Source organism: Hippocampus guttulatus, chromosome 7 (assembly GCF_054856545.1).
Source record: "Hippocampus guttulatus isolate MCC_2025c chromosome 7, RoL_Hgut_1.0, whole genome shotgun sequence".
In the NCBI taxonomy this organism is placed as follows: Eukaryota; Metazoa; Chordata; class Actinopteri; order Syngnathiformes; family Syngnathidae; genus Hippocampus; species Hippocampus guttulatus.
The window spans coordinates 19,534,934-19,554,115 of record NC_141267.1 but is presented as its reverse complement, the minus strand read 5'-3'; the positions used below and the strand labels follow the sequence as shown (position 1 = coordinate 19,554,115).

The 19,182-nt window shown below is 42.9% G+C and overlaps 2 protein-coding genes across 2 annotated transcripts; one reads left to right on the top strand and one right to left on the bottom strand.

Annotated features, from left to right (window-relative positions):
• Positions 1-23: 23 nt before the first annotated feature.
• Positions 24-8,107, bottom strand: LOC147202938 (allantoinase, mitochondrial). Its single transcript, XM_086115195.1, has 12 exons — positions 7,994-8,107; positions 5,815-5,981; positions 5,287-5,438; positions 5,011-5,125; positions 4,713-4,859; positions 4,367-4,412; positions 3,912-4,005; positions 3,145-3,331; positions 2,582-2,720; positions 2,115-2,287; positions 1,935-1,967; positions 24-1,094 (listed from the first exon to the last, which is right to left on the bottom strand). The coding sequence occupies exons 2-12, from the start codon at positions 5,968-5,970 to the stop codon at positions 942-944; spliced, it is 1,395 nt and encodes a 464-aa protein (XP_085971321.1). The 5' UTR covers positions 5,971-5,981; positions 7,994-8,107; the 3' UTR covers positions 24-941.
• A 1,001-nt stretch (positions 8,108-9,108) lies between these two features.
• Positions 9,109-18,595, top strand: LOC147202937 (tetratricopeptide repeat protein 39C-like). The gene is made up of 14 exons (XM_086116368.1): positions 9,109-9,408; positions 10,046-10,094; positions 10,685-10,813; positions 11,027-11,141; positions 11,927-12,281; positions 12,361-12,529; positions 13,112-13,205; positions 13,284-13,391; positions 13,471-13,580; positions 13,807-13,930; positions 14,155-14,252; positions 14,315-14,419; positions 15,169-15,207; positions 15,341-18,595. The coding sequence occupies exons 1-14, from the start codon at positions 9,260-9,262 to the stop codon at positions 15,428-15,430; spliced, it is 1,734 nt and encodes a 577-aa protein (XP_085972494.1). The 5' UTR covers positions 9,109-9,259; the 3' UTR covers positions 15,431-18,595.
• Positions 18,596-19,182: the final 587 nt, after the last annotated feature.

The following is a 19,182-nucleotide window of genomic DNA, read 5'->3' as shown; positions in this document are numbered from 1 at the left end:
TTATCACATTGGTCATAATTAATGATCAGGGGAAAGTGTTGATCATACCGTGTCATTTTTCATTTTTTTTTCCCCCAGTTTTTATTCTTGTGTTTGCTTGAGGCAAAAACCGAATCAAATTTTATTCTTAGTTCGTGTATAACGAATATACGTAGTTGTTTGTAACCTTTACAAGTTTAATAATTGTTCTTTTTAGAATCTAAATGAACAAATGTATTTTAACAATGTGCAAAAATAAACAAAAATACACAAATAAATAATCTTAACTATTGAGTACAGTATGTATTTCTGCATATTTATATATACTGTATGCTAACTTTTTTGTATTGTATGTATTCAGATTGGTTTTAGAATACAGGTACAGTATATACTGTAAATATAATGTATGTTACAAATGACATAGAATGTGTACAATATTATTAAACTTAAAATCCAAATCTACTCCAAAATATAATATAAAACATCCAAAATATAACATAAAAAATCTTTTTATCCTTTTCCTTGTATTGTATTTTTTTTTTGTAAATGTTGAATGTTAAAATGTTTATATTGAATATATTCTATCGTTATAATACATTAATACGTGAAAATCAAGTACAATTATTACATATTACTTTTGTAAGACTTTGAAAAGAGAAAAGGCACCTTTGGAGGATTTTAAAATACTCTCAGTGGGAACACAAGCTCATGACACCCAGTCCAAGAATGCATTAAAAACATGACAAAATGACACTGCTAGTTTTTAATATGAGTTATTACTGTTTCGCCTTTTTATAAATGAGATGAGATTAGAAACTGCATTGAATGAGAATGCAGGTTCAGATTTTTGAAACTACATCTAATATAAAGCTTGTATATTTATACTGTCTGGTTATGCTTTTTTTTTTTTTAGTATCATTCTATTTTAAAAATACTTGATTTCATTCCCTCATCGTCGCTCTTCATGCGTCATCATGAGGGGTGGTCCTCGAGGGTATGAGGACGGTCTTCCCCAAGGGCTCTGCACTGAAGGAGCCGTCACGGTATACCAGATGTCCCCTCACGATGGTTGACCTCACCACACCTCGGAGCGACATCCCAAGATACGGCGTTATCTACCCACACACACGCATATCCCATAAAAACTTTGGTATATCGGGGGGCTAGCAGATACAGTAAATATTCAAGATGAACCCGACGCAACCAAATCTGACTCATATCCCTCACGGTGAGCGATTGAACCCTGTATCTCTCTTGACGCACCACAGTAGAAAATTACAAATCTGTATTGCATTTTAAGGCTTCACATACTATATATTGTCCATGACTTTTATTGAACCACAAAAACATGGTGTGATTGTCAGGGAAGAAGCACGTTACCAGGAAGAGGAAGCGGGTCAGAATAAAGGAGAGAGTTTGGATATTTTGAGAGGCTGACGATTGCGTGTGTGTGAGTGTGTGTGTGTGTGTGTGTGTGTGTGTGTGTGTGTGTGTGTGTGTGTGTGTGTGTGTGTGTGAAAGCTCATGTGCATCTTTTATTGACTATTAAATCTGCGACATTACAATGGAGTGCAACAGTGATTTAATTCAGCTGGTTACGGGCGCATCACTTTCAAGAACAGGGTTGGAGTGTTGTTTTTAAATCCTGTAAAGCACTTTGAGTTGCGCATTTTGTCTGAAAAGTGCTACGTGAATAAAGATTAATCGATTGGTTGAAGAGTAAGTTGTGCAAAACGTACTGATACAATTGGACATTGAAAACTTCAGAGAAGTCGGAATTAGTTCACCACTAAATATTGAAGCGCATTCTCAGTTCATCCTGAAATTTCACCTCAAAGTCAAATATCCCTAACTTTGGGTGAATACGGTAGTGTAGGTTTATATACACTCGATAGCGGTTGTATAAATGAACAGTGAACGGTATGAATAATGATGGATTGTTGATAGTCTCCTACCTTATTCTTATGATGTATGCCTTCTTCTTTAATCTGCAACACAAGGAAACAAATCTTTTACCGGCCATAAGAGCCTCAACCAAATCGATGTCCCGAGCTTACTAGAAAGTTGTATTTTTTCTGTGGGTGGCTTTTTTTCAAATAAAAAAAAACAAATTCTCACTCGTTCTTGATGCAAACCTCAAATTCTCTCTCAGGGTCCCAGATGACCAGGTCAGCGTCGTAGCCCGGTGCCAGGCTGCCCTTCTGCTGGCCAAGGCCGCACAGCCGAGCCGTGTTGTGGCACAGGAGGCGCACCGCGTCCCCGAACTGAAAGCCCTTCTGACTGGCTGAGCTCCAGAACAGAGGCAAGCCTGACCAATAACAAAAAAAGTCATAAACGTTTGGTCTTGTGATACCTATTTACAACCTTAGAGTGGTTTATGACAAATAATGTAAGTTATGGGCAAAAAACTAAAATGTGACTTTTTACTTTTTTACTGGGGTGGGGGGGGAGGGGTATTTTTTTTCTTTACCTGATTGTAGTTCTGGTGTCATAAATCACACACAGGTCATAAATCACATCGGGGTCATAAATAGCTATATTTATTGAAACTATTTTTTTTAAGGTTGCACAGCTTCTAAAATGTATCTGTTGCTGTTATTACCAAACTGGAGAGACGAAATTCCCCCCCAGGCCTGAGTGAAGTCTCCAGAGTCCAATTTCTTAAGGTCAGCCGTGCAAGGGGAGTGGTCCGACACCACCATGTCAATGTGGCCCGCCTTTAGCGCTGCCCACAACTGATCCTGCGGGACAAAGTAATCATTTACACTGTGAGGCCAGTACCCCTCCCCGACACTCCACCACACACACAGACACACACACAAATATCTTTATAAATTTTGTAATGAGTGAGAGAACCAACACATGAAAACAAATCATCACCTTGTGCATTGTTGTGGTTCAAATACTGAGTGCAGATGACCAACAGAGCATAAAATGGACTAAATACAAAAAGGAGAAAGAAGCTGAAGAAAAAGGAATGAGGGAAAAATAAAGAGAAGACAAATGAGGAGGAGAGGGAGAAGATGGTGTGCAATGAAAAAGTAGGAAAGGAAAAGGGAAAAGGAAGACAGCAGGACAAGACAAGGGGGGGGGGGGGGAAGGAAAAAAGAAGTGGCAAAAGAAGAGGGGAAAGAAGGTGAGTAACAATGATATTCTGCATTCAACCTGGTTGTGAGCCGATCTGATTGGTGGGCAACACTTGAACTGCGTGGCCCCCGCTGGTACGTTTTCTGCACTCAAGCTCAGGTAGTGGTGGGTGGTCTCCACCGTTAGGGGGGCCCCACCCTTCTTGGCTTCTTGGATGACGGGCAGTGCCTGGGATGAAGACAAGTGGACCACATGGCAGCGCACCCTAAAGCACAAAAACACACACATTATATGTTAGCATTAAGCTAGCAGACATTTATTTTTAGTGATTGGGTGAACTTCTGGTGCTTCAATTTGAAATGTTCAATTTTATTCCATATGTCTGTTTTACAATAAACTTCAACTAAGAGTGACAATGTGGAGTTTGCATTTTCTCCCCGGGCCTGCGTGGGTTTTCTCCGGGTGCTCCGGTTTCCTCCCACGTTCCAAAAACATGCATGGCAGGCTGATTGAACACTCTAAATTGTCCCTAGGTGTGAGTGTGCGCGTGCATGGTTGTTCGTCTCTGTGTGCCCTGCGATTGGCTGGCAACTGGTTCAGGGTGTCCCCCGCCTACTGCCCGAAGATGGCTGGGATAGGCTCCAGCACCCCCCGCGACCCTAGTGAGGATTAAGCGGTTCGGAAAATGGATGGATAAGAGTGACAAATAAAGAGCTTAAAGCGAGCATGCGTCACTTTTCTTTTATTTTTTAATAGTGGTCTCTCTATACTGCAGGTGGGTCGAGAATGAATCCCCGCGATAAATGGGAGTTCAGTGTTTCTGAGTGTCAAAGTGATCAGCTCACTGGTACTCGGTGCAGAGTTGTACCACACTGCGGATGGCTTCCACCTCCATGATGTCAGGTCTGGACTGCAGGAAGGTGTCATATTGCTGAGGGTCTGATGTGGACACAAGTCAACTCAATAAATCCACATTGACAGGTATTGCTAGAAAATAGTTGCGCAATATGCTGGCAAGATAGGCAACTACTGAGCTAATTACTGTACCTAGCTAGATAGAGCGTTAGCTGACATACTAGCTAGAATTAAGGTAGATAGCTAGATTGATTGGTAGCTAAACTAGTTAAATAGATAAGTAGGTAGAAGGCTAGATAGCTGGCCAGTTAGCGTGTTTGCTAGATAGATAAGTAAGTCTAAAGACTGTTAGGTGGATCACTGTTTGGTGGGTAGATAGGTAGCTGCCATGCTAACTAGATGAGTAAGCGATATGTCCACTGCCTGCAATAGAATAGAATGTTACCGCCATTGGTGTCATTGGTCAGTTGGACTTCCTTCTCAGCGTGAAACTAAAGGAGAAAAAGAAGATTCAGCTGGTGACCCTTCAAGAATAAACCTTTTTTTCATGATAACGTACTAACTGTGTGACTAAAATACAGGTGTCGTATTGTCGATTTCGATGGCTAATGCTACCTGTATGCAAAATACAGATGCGCTGTGGTTGTCATAGCTAACTAAACCTAACTGTAACTAAAGCTAACACTAACTGTGTAAAACAGTGGTGTCGTTCGTTTACGCTGGCTGGCGAAAGTTAACTGTATATGTAAAATAGTTTGGGCAGTGGTTGTGCCAGCTGATGAGCACCATACCAGTAGGACAGTTCCTGTTCCTCTCAGCTGCTCCAAGGCGGCATGCAGGTCTCCGTGGCTCACGTGAGGGAACTCATCCACGCCACTGTGGATCAGGAAGCACTTGAAGCCAGCTACTCCAGCCTGGATCATGGGCTGAAGTTCTAGCTTTAAGGAGAAAGTTTGATACTATGGGTTATATTTTTGCAGACGGCGCATGAAGACTTGGGCTTATCTTGAATTTCATAAAGGTACAAGCTTTAGCATGTTTGGCAATTTGATAGATCACACTGCGCCACGTTGGGTATTCCGACTTTACCTGATTGCCGGGAATCACGCCACCCCAAAAGGCTGTGTCCACAAAGCATTTACCCGAGGTCTCGCGCAACTTCTCCTGTAAATTAGCCAGCGTGGTGGTGGGAGGGATGCTGTTTCTGGAACAAATGGATTATGTACTGTGTTAGGTACAAGGTCAGCTAACTAGCAATCAACTAGGTAAACTGAGGTATCTATCTAGCTGGCTATTTAGCCAGCATTCCACATGTCCAATTTCTGACCTACTTAGACAGGATAGATAAACGGGTAGGTGACTCACAACGGCATGTCCACAATGGTAGTGATGCCTCCCGCTGCCGCCGCCCTGGTGGCTGTCCAGAACCCTTCCCAGGAGGTGCGTCCCGGCTCGTTGACGTGTACGTGACAGTCCACGATTCCTGGCATCACTACACTATCGCCTGCATCCAACACCTGCAGACAAGACAACAGAGTTAATTGGACACATACCCGGCACGCCAGCATGTCAGCGAACTGCTTAATTCAGAACCAAGTCAGCTATACCAAGCACACAAGCAAGTTTTTCTATGTATGACTTAACACTGTACCGTGCCCCCTACCTATCTCGCTAACATGACACCAACGATCGAGGTAGAGAGGCATACCTGACTAGAAAGTGAGCAAACATGCCAAGCTCCTACCAAGCTTTTGCAACATCACCAGCTACCCACCAACCTGCTGATAACTTTCTAGCTACCAAGTACCGGTGTGTCACCTAGAAAATTAACAAGACACCTACCTATCTCTCTTGCAAGCAGAATTACAATCTCTATTAACAGTTTGATCTTACCTCAACACCCTCTGTAACTTCCCCACCAGAAATCACCTGGTGGATTTTACCATCTCGTATTAGGATGACGGCAGGGCCGACTTGTTGGTTACCCAGAAACACCCTGGTGCTCTTCACCGCCGCCAAAGTAGATCCTAGCTCCATGTCTGCCTTCATTGTCTGTGAAGCTAAAAAACATTCCAAAGTGTCTCTTTAATCGTCAAGCTGTATCATGTGGGATGCACGTGTTCTTTCGAGCATATCGCCCCGCCTGCCCTCTAAAACGGTTCAAAGGATCAGCACTGCTGAGTCATCACCATGTGACAATTATCCAAACAATCCACACAAAAACAAAATGCTATGTCCCACGAAGGGACTAAAGACATTTTACTCTATTTTTAAGTCCGCCTTATAATACAGAGATGCAGGTTTCGAGTCCGGCCCCGGCCTTCCTGTGTGGAGTTTGCATGTATCTCCCCCTGCCTGCGTGGGTTGGGTTTTATCCGGGTACTACAGTTTCCTCCCACATTCCAAAAAAACATGCATGGCATGTTAATGGAACACTAAATTGTCCCCACCTACTGCCTGAAGACAGCTGGGATTGGTTCCAGCACGCCTATATGAGGATAAGCGGGTTAGAAAATGGATGGATGGATGGAAAACATTCAATTTCTCTGAAGTCTATCATTTGATTTTTGAAATTTTTGGTGCATCGTGGCCATCCCACCCATGTTGGTGGCATGTTGGCAGACTGTCATGTTTGGAAATTCTTGCTATTTTAAGCAACCTATGTAACTGCATGCCTATCTAGCTGGCATGTCACCAACTGAGTTATCCAAAAACCTGGACAGTGAGCTGTCTCGGTCGCCTTTCAGCTACCCACCTAGTAATGTAGCTGTCAAGTAATGTAGCTATCACGGACGAATTCAGTTAATATTAGAGGACGCATTTGTTTCGGAAATGTCAACGAGAACATAAAAATAATGGATTTCACATAAACACACACAAAAAAAAAAATCCGAATTGGACATCACGCCCTGCAGCGTAAACGAAGCCTGTTTGACCGCGACATCTTGCTGCAAGGATGAAAACGACATGTAAATGTAATAGTCTGCCCCTCGCCCTGACTTCCGTGGGCTGCTTTCAGTTTTGAAATCCGCAGAATCGCGAATCCTTGCGGGGACTGCCTCGTGCCTGCCTACCTACCTCTCTATTCTGCTAGTACTAGTGATGGGAATTCCGGCTCCTTTTAGAGAGCCGGCTCTTTTGGCTCGGCTCCCTAAAAAGAGCCGGCTCTTTCGGCTCCCAAATGGCTCCTCAGTTTTTTTTGTTGCTTAAATTAATTTACTACCAAAAATAACGTAATATTATGCGTAAAATGAATTACTAATGCAAATAATAGACCGTATATCAAATATTTATTATTTATATGGCTTTATGTATATTCTTCTGAACATACTCAACATGGAGTACAACATGGAGTGCTACAAAAATAAAAACAAAGTACAAAGACCCATATCAAAACAAGGTCAACAAAAAGTTCCAATCTCTGAATGTGTATATTTATAAGCTTTTAACTATTTACAATAAAACAACATAAGTAAGCTTTGAATACCACACAACAAATTATAAGTTAAAAATTGTAAAACAAAAAGAAGGAAGCAGCACCCAGGTAAAAGTTTTAACTTGTCTTTCGCGAAGATTGGCATGAAGAAAAACCAAGTGCCTCAGCTTTGAGGGGTTGATCCTGTTTATCCTCTCTGTTAATATTTGCCCTGTTTTGGAGAAGATTCTCTCTGAGGGGACAGATGTTGCGACAACACACAGCCAACCAAAATGGCTGAAAATCACTTGCAATCATTTTACCCAGTTCCTCGTCAATTGTGTTCTGTTTTGCTGGTTTATAGCTTTTTGCATAAAGTGGCTCATAGAGCTCTGGGTTGTACATCTAGGCAGTTGTGACATTGCAGCAGCAGCAACAGTTGCACACGCACTAGCACCTTCATTAATAGCTGGTTCCCTTGCTTGTCTTTTCTCTTCAAATTGTACTGATGGGTGGACTTTTCTGATGTGTGCAGGTTATTTGTGGAGCCTGATCGATGGGATATTTTAACCTTGCACAGTCTACACGCTGCCTTTGAACTATCAATTAAATTGAAATGAGTCCAAATTTCACTGCGTTTCCTATCAATTTGCTCACCTTTCCGCTTTCCACCGTGTTGTTTTTTTCGCTAAATAACTCTCTCGTCTCCTCGTTTGTCTTGTTTGCGTGCTGCTCAGTGTGCTGCTGTGTGTCTCTTCTCTAACCCCTCCCCCTTCTCTAAACTGCAGCGTGTGTGTGTGTGTGCGTGTGTGCGTGTGTAAAGCCCTCCCCTTCCTCTTCTACCACGGATCTTGACCAATCACGTGCGGCTTTAACCGAAGGGGGGAAAAAACAGGAGAAAAAAAAAGTCGGTTCCTATTCGGACCGGCTCCCAATGAGGAGTCGGCTCCCATCGTGAGGAGCCGGCTCCCATCGTTCACTTCAAAGAGCCGGCTCTAAGAGCCGGCTCGTTCGCGAACGACACATCACTAGCTAGTACGTGACCTACCCATCTATCGAGAAACCACCCTACCTACCTACGCGTGTCTACTGATTTAAGTATAGTTCTTTCATTTTTTTTATTACGAGACAATCTGTTAATGTTAATAATCCCAAGAGTTGTTGTTAAAATGTTTGGCAGGGAAAAAGGGGTGAAAAAGGCACTACTGTATTTCTTCTTGAAACTTGAGACCTGTTGTTTCTTTATTGAAATTAGCAGGTATAATTGCCCCAGTCTCTCACATTTGATTGTTTTAGCGCGTTGATAATTCAAAAAGTTCTGTACTTTCTGTACTTCCGTTGGCTGCGATGACTTGCCAATAAGCAGAAGTTCAGTTAGTACGCAAGTTTAATTTTGCAACAGTTTACTCAAGTATTCAAATTCAATTGTGCCTGTAAAATCTTTTCAAACTAAGTTCACGGCCGTAGTTAATTTTGTTGTTCGTGTGTGTATCCAGAAATGTTATAACGTATTGGCAAACTACATTTAATATAAATCATACTCATTTCAAACACCATTCATGCCGCTAATCTTTGTACCATACATAAAAACGTCGTTTTTTTTAACTTTACATTCTCTGCTACTTTATTTATTTATCATAAACATAATATTCATTTTTACATTCAAACAACTTATTTTATGTTTATGAAGTGGCATTGATTCCTCTTCCAGTGATGTCATCACGCATATCTCGACGCGTCACGTGACTGTTTTGATTACGTAATGCACCGGATGCAGCGCGACCGGGGCGAGGAAGCGATGGATGGGCGGATGGCTCGCTAGAAAAAAAAATATAAGAATGGAATAGCGAGAGGCAGCTTACTTTTGACGATTGTCCTCGATTACCCGCATCATTCATTATCATCTTCATCACTCAAGCAGGGATGGCTGGCCCGGAGCAGCAGAAGCAGCATCAGCAGCAGGTGGAGGAGAAGGCCGAGCACATCGATGACGCCGAGATGGCGCTGCAGGGCATCAACATGCTGCTCAACAACGGCTTTAAGGAGAGCGACGAGCTCTTCAGGAGATACAGGTAACGTCCACGCACATGCCTGGGGATGTTTGTGCGCGTTTGTGTTAACAAATAGATGCGGTGACCCGGTTTAATGTAAAGTCGACGTCGTGACGTCACATCCCGAAGTGCGTGCGATTGACTGGTGGGTGAGGCATTTTTGTGTGCGTTTTTAAAGTTAACCGTTTTTCTATGTAATAACAAAAAAAAATGATCTTGGTAAAGTAAATCTCAGTTTACAAATGCCCCACCTGCATGAGACCTGTTCTTGAGACACCTACCATGGCACACGCTAGTACATCATCTTGACAGATACCATAGCTGTGGTAAAGACAGCTCCTTCTGATCGATTGTAAACAGGCATAATAAACGTCAGCTTTGCAGATGCCATAACTGCAGTGACGATATCTACCATGATACATCGTAATATCAGCTTTAAAGGTGTCAAAAGCCAAGCCTGGAGGAAGGGCATGCACCACTGACACGTAGTTGTATCAATAGTTGTAAAGTTCAGCTTAACAGATGACAGGTATTTAACTGCTAAAGACGCTAAAGACTAAAGACGCTCTCTGCAACGTACCATAAGATGGTATTGGTTGTCGTAGATCTCAGCTTCAGCGTTCACTGCGGTGTGCCTTCACTTGTGTTCCCTCTGCAGGAGTCAGAGTCCGCTGATGAGCTTCGGTGCAAGTTTTGTGAGCTTCTTGGTGAGTGCAAACATTTGGCTGACTGGAATGTGGATAGGTAGTTATTTAATTTTTAACTTAGGTTGTTACTTAGTTATTTAGACAGCATTTGTTTGTCTGTGTGTGTGTTATTAATATGATATATTTTTGTGTTAGTGTACACTGCACCCCAAGCATCCTGCATCACCGGAAGTTGTTAGTGGTCAACAGTCTGCAATTGCAGCTTTTTCTGTTTCGATCATGTTAGGGGCCGTTATGGCTGTTGCTCATTTTGGCATGCTTTTGTGTGTGCTTATGGGATCGTGTGCATGGGTGCCCGCGTGCGTGTGTGTATGCGGGCAAGTGCGGTAAGCGGTCGATCGCGGGTGGTTGGTTGCTTGAAAAGTAGCTCTTAGGTCAAAAAAGGTTGGGCCAGCAGTTATGAGCGGTTCACCTCACATAATGTCAGCTTTACCTTATTTTCGCAATTAGCCTTTTCTGGCCAAATGACCTGTAAGGATTTGTTTCCTTGTGTAGTCATCAGAGGGCTTCGGCTTTTGCCACCTGGAAGTACTGTACGTGTGACGTCATGGTGAAACGGATTCGATTGAGTTGTGTTGAATTGTTTTCAGAATGCCATGATGACATTCGAGGAGGAGAAGATGCAGACAGCGTGCGACGACCTGAAGACCACCGAAAAGCTGTGTGAGAGCGACAGCGTCGGCGTGCTGGAGACCATCAGAAGCAAGATTAAGAAGAGTGTCAGTGTATATATATTATGTTTCAGACCCACACGTGAACCTCTTGACATATGGAGATTTTTACTGTATAGTGTATGTAGTTTTACCCCTCCAACCTGCTTTAAACGGTTGAACGTAATGCTAGGAGTAGCAACACATTAAAAAAACAACAACAACATAAACCACTATAATAACACTCAAGATAACAGACTCGAATGTTCTCTGGGTGTACAGATGGACTCTCAGAGGTCCGGCGTGGTGGTGGTAGACCGTCTGCAAAGACAGATCATTGTGGCCGACTGTCAGGTTTACTTGGCCGTGCTTTCCTTCGTCAAGCAGGAACTCTCAGGTCAGTTCCATACTTTCCGGCGTGCCTGTGGTGTGGAATAGTTACTTCGCTCATTAGAGTTTGTTCGAACAACAAGAATCATCTTTGTTGTAATTTGCTAGATACGAATAGTAGTAGGAGTAGTAATTTGAGTTTATATAGGTTGCTTGTTAGCTGGTAGTTAATTCAGGTTAGGGTTTTCTAGTTTATTCGTTAATAAGGTAGTAGGTTGTTACCATGTGTTAGCTCGCCAGTAGGTAACTTCTTTGGAAAGTACAAGTAGTTAAATTATTTTTTTTAGGTCGCTAATAGTTTGCTTGTTAGACAACTAGCCATCAATTCAGTTTGTCATCTCGTTGTCTAATAGTCCATGCGTCCATTGTCTGAGCCGGTTAACCCCACGAGGGTCACGGGCAGTTGGTGGAGTACGCCCTAAACTGGTTGCCAGCCAGTTGTAGGTGTCGAGTCGTTTGTCAAGTAATTAGCCAGTCAGTTAGCTTGCTAGTTATTTAATTTGCTTGTTGTTCGTAATTTAGGTAGCTAGTTAGCTAGCAGTTCATGATATACTCAACTCAACTTTATTTCTAGAGCACTTAAAAAATGCAGCTGCAACCAGATAGTCAGTCAATTTTTATGAGCAAGCGAGTCAGTTACTTGTTTTGTTTGTTAGTTATCTCGCAGGTTGTTGGTTAGCTCTTATGAGTTTGTGAGTTACTTTGCTAGTGAGCAGTTCTCTACTGAGAGCTGTTTTAGTGCCTTTCTTGAGAATGCCTGCTTCATAAATTGAGTATTTTGTGGCGAGGCAGCATACATCAAAGGCGGCTGGATCCTCCGCAAGGCGTGGAAGATGTACAACAAATGTCACAGCGACATCAGCCAGCTGCAGGCCGCTTGCCAGCAGACCACCACCGAGCCCACCACCACCATGCCCGACAACGCCAACCACAATAAGGTGGAGAGCGGCGTAACGACCGAGGCCCTGGACCGCCTGAAGGGCTCGGTGAGCTTCGGTTACGGCCTGTTCCATCTGTGCATCTCCATGGTGCCCCCGCACCTTCTCAAGATCATCAACCTGCTGGGCTTTCCCGGAGACCGCCTCCAAGGCCTCGCCGCTCTCGCCTATGCCAGCGAAAGCAAAGACATGAAGGCACCCCTAGCTACGTGAGTACGTCACATACAGGTAGCTCTTAAGAATGTATATATTTTTTTGACAATGATGCAATTATGTGGGATCTTGCAGGTTGGCCCTATTGTGGTACCACACGGTAGTGTTGCCCTTCTTTGCGCTAGACGGGTGCGATTCTCACGCTGGCCTGACAGAGGCCAAAGAGATCCTGCACAGGAAGTCGCTGGTCTACCCAAATTCCTCCCTCTTCATCTTCTTCAAGGGGCGCGTACACAGGCTGGAGGTAGGGGCTGCCGGCAATATGCTGCATTCAAGGAACGTGGGAAGTCTGAGTTTTCCGGGAAAACAGTCCCGGAACGCCACAAGACAGGTTTGCCGGGGGTCAAAGTGTTTTGAAGGACAAAACAAAGCCCAAAAAATTTAACACGGTAGCAACAGGTACTATGTGAGCGAGTTAAATCCGACTTCCCACTTTTCTGGAATGCAGCACTAGATAGGTTGTTAGATAGGCATGTCAGCAAGTTAGCTTGTTCTCTATCTCCAATAGTTTGGTAAGGTGGAGAGATGTTGGAGGGTGGCTAAGTCCGTATCTGGCAAGGAAACGAGGCGGGCATGTCAGAAGGGAAGATGAGTAGGTGGGAAGCAAGCAAACAAGCATGATAGATAGCGAATTGAATTACTGGGTTGTTAGCTGGATAGGTGTCTTAGTAGCTGGCAAGGTTGCTAGATAGGCAAGTTTGTGAGATGTTGATGAGATAGCTAGAGAGCACGTACCGTCGGTTTTTAGCTTGCTTGCTGGACACAGTGATTAAAAAAGACTGCAGTGAGGTGTTCAGGATCATGTGGGTGTTTTATGCATCCTTAGTGTCACATCAACAGCGCTCTGGCCTGCTTCAACGACGCACTGGAACTGGCTTCCGGCCAAAGAGAAATACAGCACGTGTGTCTGTACGAGATCGGTACGTTTGCAACTCGTCGGGTGTGGCGCGACTCGTGGGGGCTTTACACTGCTAGATTGTTTCAATCTCTCTTGTCAGGCTGGTGCAGCATGATCGAGATGAACTTCGAGGATGCTCACCAGTCCTTCGAGAGACTGAAGAATGAGTCAAGATGGTCGCAGTGCTACTATGCTTACTTGACAGGAGGTGGGATGCTTCCTCCTAGCGCAGGAATTTGCATCGTCGCATTGCTGGGTTTTGTTTTCATCTCGGTCTTCTTCTTTAGTGTGTCAGGGAGCCTCGGGTGACCTGGACGGCGCCAGTGGCGTCTTCAAAGACGTGCAGAAGCTGTTCAAGAGGAAAAATAACCAGATTGAGCAGTTTGCTGTTAAACGGGTATGCGTTGTAAAAACAATGTGTTTACCCTCCCTCTATGTTGTGTTGTTCTTTGTATCTTTGATGTGTGTCTGTGGTATGTCTTTTTTTCTTTGAGTGTATCTTTTTAATGTGTCTCTGATTTTGTGTCTTCGCTGAGTGATGTGTGACTTTGACATGGTCCTGCGGTGCGAGTTTGGTTAATTTGGGTGTGTCTTTGACGCGTGTCTTCGATGCATGCATGCAGGCTGAGCGTTTGAGAAAGATCCCCCTCAGCAGAGAACTTTGCATCCTGGGCGTCATAGAGGTGTTGTACCTGTGGAAAGCACTTCCCAACTGCTCCTCCTCCAAGCTGCAGGTCATGAACCAAGGTACAAAATTGATGGTCTTGCGATAGGTATGACGAAGCCGTGAGTTGCGCAGTTCGATGTTCAGGAATCCTCTAGAAATTCACTAGATTATGTCAAAAGAGGGAGCTGATGAATCCCCCTGGAGATTGATGAGGGTGTTGATGTCACGAGTGCACAGCATGAGCCGAGTTGACAAGTGAAGAGCAGAGCTGGGATAGATTTCTTGATCTGTATTGTTGGTTCAGTGCTGCAGCGTCTTGATGAGGCGTCGTGCCGCGGCTTGAAACATCTCCTGCTGGGCGCCGTCCACAAATGTCACGGCAACACCAGAGATGCCGTCCAGGTAACTGAAGAGCGTCTAACAATGACCCTACATGGTGTTTATCGTGGGACATTTTTGTGCAGTCCTTCCAAATGGCAGCCAGAGACGAGTACGGACGTCAGACGAATTCATACGTTCAGCCGTACGCCGTCTACGAATTGGGCTGCGTGCTGTTAGCCAAACCCGAGGTCAGTCCCGTTCTCTTCTGCCTCTTTCTTAAAGGGAAATTTAAGTCAAACATTTTCTTTGCAATATTTTCTATGGGGCCATCACCAATGTAAACACTAAACATGGAGTTCTGATTAATAGGAATGTTCAATACCATTTTTTTGACCGATACCAGTATGAGTAATCACCGATACCGATACCAATTAAGTGATACCTTTCTTCCTTTTAATCTGTAAAATTTCTATGACAGCTTGTTTTAAAGAAAGTCTTGTTTATTTCTGACAACAGTTAGAAGAGTCACTGTGCAACTAAGAATTTAAGTACAAAATAAAACACAAACAACTCACTCTGATTTAGTATTCATTTGGAGTCATTAAAAGTGAAAAACAATAAACTGACAACTCTTGAGTTTTAGTCTTTGTTCAAAATAAATTCAAGTGGAAAATAATACGGGTTCAACTGTTACTGTTCAGCATGGGACTATAAAGTTGGAAAATAGGGCTGGGCGACACAGTTGAAAAATGTATCAATACTTTTTAACGCTCGTAACAAAAAATGGAAATTATTTGACCAAAACACTACTTGTGTTGGGTCTCCAATGAGGGATACATGCATTTACTGCAGATTAAAAGCAGGTGTCTGCAATTTTCTTTTCTGTTTTTATCCTAAACACGAAAAAGTTTTCTGATCAAAAGAATAGTGATAATAATTAAATGTTTTTGGACATGAGTTGTTTTCTAACATTAATTTTGTGTTCCCCACCAATCAGACGGTGGGCAAGGGGAGATCTTTCCTACTTCAAGCAAAGGTAAAAATGATCATCGAAATCTGTTCTTTGAATTTGTAATGTTTTATGTAATCTGCTCCTGCTAAGTGAGCACGCAGACTTGGCATTACAGGCTAACATGATAGTTATTTGAATACTCGATTTGTGGTTCCAGGAGGATTTCACAGGCTATGACTTTGAGAACAGGCTACATGTGCGCATCCATTCGGCGTTAGCCTCTCTGAAGGAACTCGTGCCTCAGTGACTCCAGAGGGGGTTGACGTTAGCCTTTTTACACCATCTTGTAACCGACGGACTGGAACTCTTAAGGGAAACCTCCAGACCCGATGTAAACGATTTTGGGGGGGGGAAATGCACTTGTTTACCTAGTGTACCATATTAAGATATCAGGTGCCGGATGCAGGAAAATTAAGTCAGTGCACACAAGTACTGTATATTTGTCCCACTTACAACAAATGGTGCAACGTTTTGACAGGATTTTTGTTGGTGTAAAAATGCATTCGCCCGCAATATGATTTAGTTCATCACAAGCACCACCTGTGTATGACATTACGATATTGGATATCGGATGCAAGGAAAACAAAAGGGGTGTTCACACGGCACACATTTGCTCCGGCGCTGCACCGATGTATTTTGTTGCGATATATTTTGCACCGCAGCAAATTGTGTGAAGCGTTCACACGTACAAAGCCGCTGAGCGTGTCTGCACCGGCACAGCGTCGGTGCAGCCCCACTTGCGTTCACATGGCAGTTTCTGCAGGGGAGCAAAACGACAGAAAACAAATGAGCTGTCGTGTTGGTTCTTTTTAAAACGTATACACAACTCAAGCGACTACTGGACAGGCACGTCCTTCTCCTTCTCGGTCTCCGTGCCTTCTGCTCGAGAGTGACCGCCCCCGAAAACGTAAATCAACGATGACTTCAATGACAATCAGAAAAGCAAACACATCATGCGCCAAACAGAAAATCAAGAGAGGAAATCACTAAATAAATTATATGGGGTGCGGGGGGTTGTGAACACACAACAAAGGAACAAACTACACTAACAACTCCGAGACAGTCCAGTCTCCTACAAAAGGAAAGATGTTACCAGCCAAGTCTTGTGTCATTATTAAACAAACACATGACGGAAGTCCGACAGAGCACGAAAGCAACACATTTTCGCCGTACGTACGCTTCACAAGCATTTGCTCTGGAGCAAATTTAACCCAGTTGCGTTCACACGTGCAAATTTACATCAGTGCTGCTTCGCAAACGAGCATTTGCTCCGGAGCAAATTTTTAAACCACCTCCCTAAGGTGGATCAAATTTGGTCCGGTGTAAGCCTTTTTCCGGGGCTACGCCGGAGCTAATTTGCACGTGTGAACGCTCTACTGGGGCAGCCCCGGCATAGCACCGGACCAAATCTTGCCGTGTGAACACCCCTAAAGTCAATGCATACACTGAAATTTGTGGCGTTGCCATCAAATGTGATTTTAACTAATTTTTTCTCACAGAAATGTTTTTAAAAAACTGTTTTAAGAGAATTTTTGTCCGTGTAAGAATGCATTCACCTGTTGTGAATTTGTTTCTTGAGCCTGTCAGAACCACCCTCAGTGCACAACGCTAAGGAATTTGGTGCCAGATGCAGGAAAATTAAGTCAACAAATAGGTCCCATTCACAAAAAAATAGGTCCTCACGTGTTTTTTTTAAAAGACAGTTTTAACAAAATAATTTTCCACATAAAATTTTGTCTGTGTTTTGCAAAGTATGATTCAGCTGGTCTGGCACTGCTTTATTTCATGCAGTTAAAAAAAAGATACTTGAGCTCCACTTTTTTTTTCCTTTTACTTTACGCATAGAATAAAAAATAAAAAAAAAATTCATTTTAAAACTCAAAAAAATTGGAGTTACTTGTTTTTCGCCGGAAAACAACATTATCACAATACAAGTACTGTATGTTTCAAAATAATCACGTACTTTGTCATTGACAGAAATCATATATGTTGTATAATCACAATCATTACGGTAATTAATCAAGAAAATATCGCAAGGATACGTTTGATTTACAACGCACAATTCTAATGTTTTTTCAACAAATAACAAATGCGAGCGATGATGAAAAATACATGTAGAGGAAAGGCCAAAATATCTTGAAAAATAAGTTTGTTGGGTTTTTTTTTTCTTTAAATCCTTGTGATAGCCTAGTCCAGGAACAACGTTGAAAATGAAATGTTGAAAATGTTAAACCCTTAAGCGTTATCATTTCAACACAAACCAAGCCAGTGTTTTTGTTGCCAAAGGCTAACCAGCTAGCTATTAGCTCGTTGAATCCACGGTGTTTCGTGGTGGGCTTGCTAACTCGATGAGGTGAATTTATTCAACTGACTCAGCACAGTCAAGAAACAACCCAATCACCCGAGTCCATGGGTTTACAGTTAGCCCTCTAACTCGAGTAAGTGGACCGATACGACTGAATCGCTTCAGTCAGCCAATTTGAGTCAGTAAACTGATACAACCAAATCATCTAAGTTTGCTATCTCAAGTCAGAGAACCAACATGAGAGAATCGTTTTAGTCTCCAGTGTTCCAGATTAATCACCTGAGTTGACTATTGATTCACTGAGCCGATACTTCATTGTGAAACTGCGATGTTTCACGGCAACTCAACTAACTCGAGTCAGTGACCAAATAGAACCAAATCATCCGAGGCTGCGAGTCAGTGAAGTGGTAAAAGTGAAACCTTGCGAGTGCAGAATTTCCACCAACCAGATTCAGCAAACCAAATCAACCGAGTCACCTAACTCAAAGTTAATTTATCGATAGAATTGAATCACGTGAGTCAGCGGTGTTTTGGGCGATTTATTTTATTTTACTCGGGTCACTGAACCGATACAAAAGAATCATTTGAATCTGTGGTGTTTCCCAGTGAGTCCGCTCACTGGAGTTAGTAAACGATCTGATCCGCTAACATGACTCCGACTGAATGACTCAATATGACCCAATCAACTCAGGCGTTTTCGATCTGACTCATGACGCCAGTATTTTAGTGTCCTCTATGCATGGCATAGCAGGTACATGAAAGTGACTTTAAATCTTCAACGTACCTGCATGTCCAAATTAAGCAAATCTGACTTGAAAGGTGCTGGTAATGTTGACTTTGCATACTGTCCTGATAGTGACCATTTACATCTGTTTACACCATGTGTCATGTTGTGTGTCTACTTTAATCCAACTAAAAAAAAAAAAAGAAGCCATTTTAGTGAGGCGACCCCAAGAAAATGTAAGTAATGGCTGTTATTGTGTTTGTTTTTCCTCACCTCTTTGTTGCGTGATGAATGTGGAGGACTGCGAGTGGTCCACTAATGTTCAGATCTGTGTTTAAGTTCAAATGTCACTAAACTCGACAATAAAACCACTTTTCCCTCAATCCAAACAACTACTGCTGTTTTCTTGTGTAGCTGTGTGCAGTCTTCTATATATTCTTCAATCTTTTCATTGTGATCTCGATCTTTCTGTCTTCCCTTCCTCTCTTCCTCCCTTTTCCTTAGTCCATCCTCCCTTGCTTCAATCTTTCTTCATCCTTCCGAACTACCCTTCTCCCTTCCTAATTCACTTTCGCACTGTGCGTGTTCCCTTCCCCATTTACTTCCTGAATTTCTTACAATTTTATGCTTCCTAACATCCATCCCTTTTACTAACTTCCTTTCTTTCACACATCCTTCCTCCCTTCAATCCTTCTCCCTCCTCTCTTCACTTCTTACACACAAAATCTCTTAACACCATCCTTGTTCTCTTTTCTTCGTCCTCCATCCTCCCAGGATTCCTTCCATCCGTTCTTCTTTCCTTCCTTTCATCCACCCTTGATGCCTCCCATCATTCTTCCCCTTTTCCCTAATTCCTCCCTTATATACATCCTTGTTTTCCTTCTTTCTTTTGGTCCTTTGATAGTCTTCACTCCTTCCTGCTCTCCTTTCTTCCCTCACTCCTCCCAATCTTACTTTCACACTATCCTTG

Bases quoted from the DNA above. Each gene is read 5' to 3' on its own strand.
- LOC147202937 (XM_086116368.1), top strand. From the start codon at position 9,260: ATGGCTGGCCCGGAGCAGCAGAAGCAGCATCAGCAGCAGGTGGAGGAG. The intron at 10,095-10,684 runs GTGAGTGCAAAC...AATTGTTTTCAG, and splicing joins CAAGTTTTGTGAGCTTCTTG to AATGCCATGATGACATTCGA. The intron at 13,931-14,154 runs GTACAAAATTGA...TTGTTGGTTCAG, and splicing joins GCTGCAGGTCATGAACCAAG to TGCTGCAGCGTCTTGATGAG.
- LOC147202938 (XM_086115195.1), bottom strand. From the start codon at position 5,970: ATGAAGGCAGACATGGAGCTAGGATCTACTTTGGCGGCGGTGAAGAGC. The intron at 5,439-5,814 runs GTAAGATCAAAC...TCTTGTCTGCAG, and splicing joins AAGTTACAGAGGGTGTTGAG to GTGTTGGATGCAGGCGATAG. The intron at 3,332-3,911 runs GTGAGCTGATCA...TTTGTGCTTTAG, and splicing joins CAACTCTGCACCGAGTACCA to GGTGCGCTGCCATGTGGTCC.